The following is a 6244-nucleotide window of genomic DNA, read 5'->3' on the forward strand; positions in this document are numbered from 1 at the left end:
GTAACAAATTCACAAACACACAAACTTGCCATTTATTATTATAGATATTTTTGGAGCCTTAACTAACCACACAAATTTAGTTGTATGATTGTAACTTCAACTATGAATATTAATTATTTAAAATGTAACAGATTTAGAAGTCTATCATACCTGTATTCAAGCCAATGATACCAATGGCCTACATTAGTACATGCATTAAAATTAAACTTTCATAACTACAATCCATCAAAAATGTGTAATTTATTTTCAGTTTATCTCAGAAACACAATAATAAACTGTTTTAGAAAATTCAAAATTTATAAATATGATATAAAATTTAAATTTAAAAAAATAAATAACATGCGTATGTTTTTCAATTTTAAAATATCACAGTGAAAACAGGGAGAAGCAGTGAAATTCTTGTTCAGATCACAAAATATATTTCGGTGCTTTAAATCGGCAAACAGTTCCATTTGTTCTGTGCTTGATATGCCAAAGTAATATTGAAATGGGAAGATTTTAGTAAAAATTGAAGTATAAATCACATCATATAATTTAAGCTGTTTTAATAGGAAGGGGTTAATAATATAAATAAAATGGCTTCAATTTCGGTGGGAAGGCAGGGATCAACAAATTAAGTAAAATATCTTCAGTTGAGTCATCGAACATCTTTGATCTGAAAATATAACATATTCATACATTAGTATATTCTCAATACATACATTCATATATGAGAGAGAGGTGGGGAGAGTGTGTGTGCTTTGAATGTCATATTATTGGTTTCAAATTTTGGCACAAGGCCAGCAAATTCAGGGGAAGAGTTAAGTTGATTACATCAACCCAAATGCTCAACTGGTACTTATTTTATCTTCTTCAAAAGGGATGAAAGGCAAAGTCAACCTCGGCAGAATTTGAACTCAAAACATAATGCCAGACAAAATACCACCAAGCATTTTGCCTGGCATGCTAACAATTCTGCCAGCTTGCAACCTTTGAATATTATATTATTAAAAAAACCCAATAACTACGTTGATTGCTCTTTGCTTCTTTTCCCTCAAACATTGAGACAAACAACAACCAATAGTGGCTTTTATCACGTGATCAACCAGACTATTGGATGTTATTATACATTGCTGGTCCCAATGCATTTTGCCCTGTTTTAGCTTATGAATGATGGCACCCTGCTGAAGGCTAATCCATCGCAGGGTTACCCATTTATAGCTGAGTGGACTGGAGCAACATAAAATGAAGTGTTTTGCTCAAGAACACAATGTGTTACTCAGCCTAGGAATCGAACACATGATCTAGCAATCATGAATGCAATATCCCAACCACAGTGTGTTTATAAGCATTAATAATATAATTTTTACAAAATATAAAAATACCGGTTTCAAGACACAGTTCCAGATCAAAATTCTTGCAAAACAATTTAAAATCTACATATATATTTCATTTTTGACCTTTTTGTTCATTTTACATCCTATATATATATATATATATATATATATATATATATATTCTGGCCGTGCCAAGGAGGCAATCCTTTTGTAACAGTTCTACTGGGCACTCTATTCCAATTTCCTTTATATTCCCCTTGTATTATTATTATTATTATTATTCATTTATAGGCATCCAGCTGTAGAAACTCTGCCAAATTTAGATTGGAGCCTGGTGTTGCCATCCGGTTTCACCAGTCCTCAGTCAAGTCGTCCAACCCATGCTAGCATGGAAAGCGGACGTTAAACGATGATGATGATGATGATGATGATCTCCCTGTAGTATTGATACATAGCATAAAGATTAGTTATTTTTTCAATTAGCTAATGCCACATTCTACCAAATAACAACTGTTAATTCTTTCAACATTCTTTGGCATCAGCACTCAAGACCAAAAGAATTATAAGTTACATTTTTTTTTTCTTTCTTCCTTGCAGAAATATGAAGTAGAGATAGGAAGTAACAGGGATGAATTGTCTAAACAAACCATAATAAATCATAAAGCAATGAAATAAACGTCAGGTGATCTTACCATTTTGCCAAAAATCATTGTCTTTCTCCTATTTAAGATTCCAAGAAAAGATATCAGATAAAACTTTTATCAGCTTCCGACTAAGACATGAATCTCTGCAATATCCTGCAAGGCTCTCTGCTGGTCTGCTGGTATAGGATTGTTACATAGATTCACTTCTTCTATAGAAGCCATACCTTCAAGTTTCTCCTGGTCTACATCTGGTGAAATAATTAAAAAGGAAAAAGAAAACATTTAGTATCTTTTGTATTTCCCTGTGGCTATGTGGTAAGAAGCTTGCTTCCCAACCATATAGTTCCAGGTTCAGTCTCACTGCATGGTACCTTGGGCAAGTGTCTTCTACTGTAACTTTAGGCCGACCAAAGCCTTGTGAGTGGATTTAGTAGACAAACTGAAAGAAACCTGTCATATATGTATATATCTGTGCGTGAGGCAAGACCTTCGAACATTGGGCCTCACCGAGGCGATGACTACTGACCGAGACCTTTGGAAATGTGCTGTGCGTGAGAAGACCCGGCAAGCCAAGTGAGATCGTTGCCGGTGCCCCTGGACTGGCTCTTGTGCGGGTGGCACATAAGATGTACCATCCTGAGCGTGACCGTTGCCAGTACCGCCTGACTGGCCTTGTAGGGTTTTCGAGCGAGATCGTTGCCAGTGCCCCTGGACTGGCTCTTGTGTGGGTGGCACATAAAAGACACCATTTCGAGCGTGGCCGTTTTCGTGCGGGTGACACGTAAAAGCACCCACTACACTCTCTGAGTGGTTGGCGTTAGGAAGGGCATCCAGCTGTAGAAACTCTGCCAAATTAGATTGGAGCCTGGTGTAGCCATCCGGTTGCACCAGTCCTCAGTCAAATCGTCCAACCCATGCTAGCATGGAAAGCGGACGTTAAACGATGATGATGATGATGTGTGTGTGTGTGTTTGTCATCCTGCCATCACTTGACAACCGATGCTGGTGTGTTTATGTCCTCATAACTTAACTTAGCAGTCTAACAAAAGAAGAAACAGATAGAATAAGTACTAGGCTTACAAGGAATAAGTTCTGGGGGGTCAATCTCTTCGACTAAAACAATTTAAGGCAGTCCTCCAGCATGGCTGCAGTCAAATGACTAAAACAAGTAAAAGAATAAGAATACAAGTCGACATAGTATATAGTGAAAACATGTAAATATCTAAGCTTCATCATCTTTACAAATCCTGCTGCATTTCTTTTTCACTAGTTCATTCTATTTACAGCACTTGGCACTTTCCTATGCAACTGTCATCCTTCAAACATATCAAACACAAAAGGAAAAAGTTGGTGTTACTTACCAGTTATCGAATTGTTTTCTGCATTCAGGTTTACTAGCTTCGGTAATCTGTAGACAGCATTTGGTATACAAGTGAAGCTATTGAAGGATATATCTAGAGACTGGAGATTTGATAAGTCTTGTATCTCATCTGGGAGGCTACTGAATTTGTTTTTCTTGAGACATAATTCTGTTGAGGAAAGGAATTTTTTTTTTTTTAATCAGAAAATATTTCTTTCTTCATTAAACAAAAACGGTTCGTGGGAAAGTGAATAAGATTCTGAAATCCCAACCACCACCACCACCACCTAACTGATCAGAGCTTTGCCAGTTCAATGTTGATTACTTCCAGCAGCAAATGTGTTTCACCATTGATCCATCTGAAAGACCTAACCAAGTAGCCAAAATCATCCTGCCAGGCATGTAACTTCAAATCCCTCACAGAATCAAAATCTTTAACCCTCAAATCCCCTAAGCAGTTGTCCCATAACAATTGAATACTATCTTTAACACCTTAAGGAAGTCACCCACTACCACAATTCAGAGGCTTTTATCCACTACTGCAATACATGCAAGAAAATTACCATTAAAAAAAAAGCAAGATGATATGGCCTTCAAGCTCTCCTGCCTCCCAAAGTAAAGCAACTTTATGGAATCCTCTTACTCGCCCATGCATACCAGCCTCCCCTCTCTACGCCACCAGTATTATCCAAGGGAAAGGCAATGGCCGATAGAGCTTGGCACCTGTGACGTCGCAACTCATTTCTACAGCTGAGTGAACTGGAGCAATGTGAAATAAAGTTTCTTGCTCAAGAACACAACACACAGCCCGGTCCGGGATTCGAACTCACAACCTCACGATCGTAAGCTCGTCGCTCTAACCACTGAGCCATGTGCCTTCACTCCTACTGAAATGGTAAGAGTTGTTAAGAATTACTGCCATCACATTGAGTCCTCTATTGTACATACCAGTATAGTTTCCTTAAATTCAGATCTACAGGAGACTTGCCTGTTTATGTCATTCCCCAACATAACCCTCACTATTGATGAAAGCATGAGAACCACCCACAGTTTCCATCAAAAACTCATTTCGTTGATGGGAAGTTTTCTAACACAGTTCCAAAGATTCTTCAGAGAAATCCCATTTTGGGATCAATAGAAATATTAAGCTTCACAGGCTCTGATGACCTCTCAATTCAACACCCATATATATACTGTCAAACTTGCATCCCAAAGAATAAAATTCTTAATTAGGATGAGAAAAGATTTCGACTATAATCAGTGTCTGCAGAAAGAAAAATTAGGTAGGGTCCGATTCAAATTTTTGCAAGAGGACCCCAAGATCCAAGTGTTAAAATAGTTGTACTAAAGTTCAATAGTAATGTTAAGGTATATACTTTTGCTGATTATAGAAGAGAGATGATCAAAAAGAACTGGATTGTACCTGAGATTCCTGGAAACACCACTCCAAATTTCTTTGGTAGACGTGGAATTTGATTATTAGTGAGAACTAGACTCTCAACACAAACATTCTTCATTAAAAAATATACTGCTTCAGGTATTTGGATTAATTTACAACCAGACAGATCTGGAAATAAAATAAAATACAATTAATAAGCTTAAAGTCAAATTTGATATGAAAACAAATCTAGGTTCTAAAGAAACTTGCAATGGTTGACACCAGTAAACACACAGTTAATAAAATTTTCAATAAAATTTTACTGTAGCCTGCTCTATAGGTGGAATGCTCGGTGCTTATAGTAAAACACCATTTAATAGCAAGCACTACACATCTGTTGATGGGTGCTACATCACCACTACTAAAATGTATGCACAGGATATGCTGAAAGCCTGCATACTTCTTCAAGCACAATAAACACAGATGTTAGAAATAGTAACATTTGGACCTGTTGGATGTAAAATGTGATAAGCTGGTGATGTTGGTGCAGTTTAAATTCCAGAGGGTTGGAAAGGAAAAATTCTGCAAGATGTTTAGAATGGATCTGAGTGTGCAATTAAAGGAGGAGGAGATTAGGTAGTACACTGCTAGCAAATTCAAAGGGGCAGAGACTATTGTAGTAGTGATTAGAAAAGACTCTCTCACAAATACAGTACAACTACTAACCCAAAGATAAGCTGATTTTTATGGCTCTATTTCCTCTAATGCTATCACAACAGCATCTGCTTCTCTAAACAACCAAGCTCTCTTCAAGCCCAATGCACTTACTTCTTTCAGCATTCTTAGTGTGTCTCACCCTCTAGACTCTACACTGTGAATATTTTGTTCAACCATTTCTTGCAGAATTTCAATTCTCTGGAATGTTCTCCTTGCCTACGTTTTGAATATCAATCACATCAATCCCATCATTTGAAGATGGCCTGGAAACCTTGAAAGAGATCTGTAACATTTTTACATCAAGAAATTGAAGCCTTCTTCGGGAGTTAGACATTTACATTAGGTTCAGTACTCTACTATTTGAGCTATCTCCACCACCCATACAAAAAAGATATTTTGGGGTTTGTTTTTTTAAATTACTAACAGATCAAATATTTTGATATTGGGCAGTCCTCTTTTGATAGTAATTTGTATTAATAACTAGCAGAAATACCCGGCGTTGCCCGGGTTAAAGAGAATAATGAAATCTAAAAACGCCGTCTAGACTACGCATCATCTTTATATATAGAGATGTATATACACACACGCACCCAAACACACGTATATATATGTATATCAATATAAATATATGAAAGTCAATGAAGTTTCGTAAAAGAAGGTGATCATGTACATACTTTCTTGCTGTTGTGATTATAACACCTCATTGTAAACTATGTTCCTTGTTTTCCCTTGTGGAGCATATACAAATAGGTTTTTTGTTGCTGCCCACTCTTGAGCAGCCAACATACAGTTGTCCATGTGAGAAGCAGGGCTCTTCCAAGAGAAGACC

At 37.0% G+C, this 6244-nt stretch overlaps 1 protein-coding gene across 4 annotated transcripts in view; it reads right to left on the reverse strand.

Moving 5' to 3' along the window:
- Positions 1-223: 223 nt before the first annotated feature.
- The window catches only part of LOC106878923 (leucine-rich repeat protein soc-2), a 20230-nt gene continuing 14209 nt past the window's right edge, over positions 224-6244 (reverse strand). For 3 of the 4 annotated variants that reach the window (XM_014928305.2, XM_014928296.2, XM_014928288.2), the window contains exons 2-5: positions 4744-4887; positions 3322-3489; positions 2009-2208; positions 224-655 (exon numbers count right to left, since the gene is read on the reverse strand). In XM_014928305.2, coding sequence (XP_014783791.1) covers positions 2078-2208; positions 3322-3489; positions 4744-4887 — 443 coding nt within the window. In that variant the 3' untranslated portion in view covers positions 224-655; positions 2009-2077. Of the gene's footprint in view, positions 656-2008; positions 2209-3040; positions 3120-3321; positions 3490-4743; positions 4888-6244 lie in introns of those variants that run through there. The other variant, XM_014928314.2, reaches the window with a different exon arrangement.

The sequence above is a fragment of the Octopus bimaculoides genome, chromosome 4 (genome assembly GCF_001194135.2).
Source record: "Octopus bimaculoides isolate UCB-OBI-ISO-001 chromosome 4, ASM119413v2, whole genome shotgun sequence".
In the NCBI taxonomy this organism is placed as follows: domain Eukaryota; kingdom Metazoa; phylum Mollusca; class Cephalopoda; order Octopoda; family Octopodidae; genus Octopus; species Octopus bimaculoides.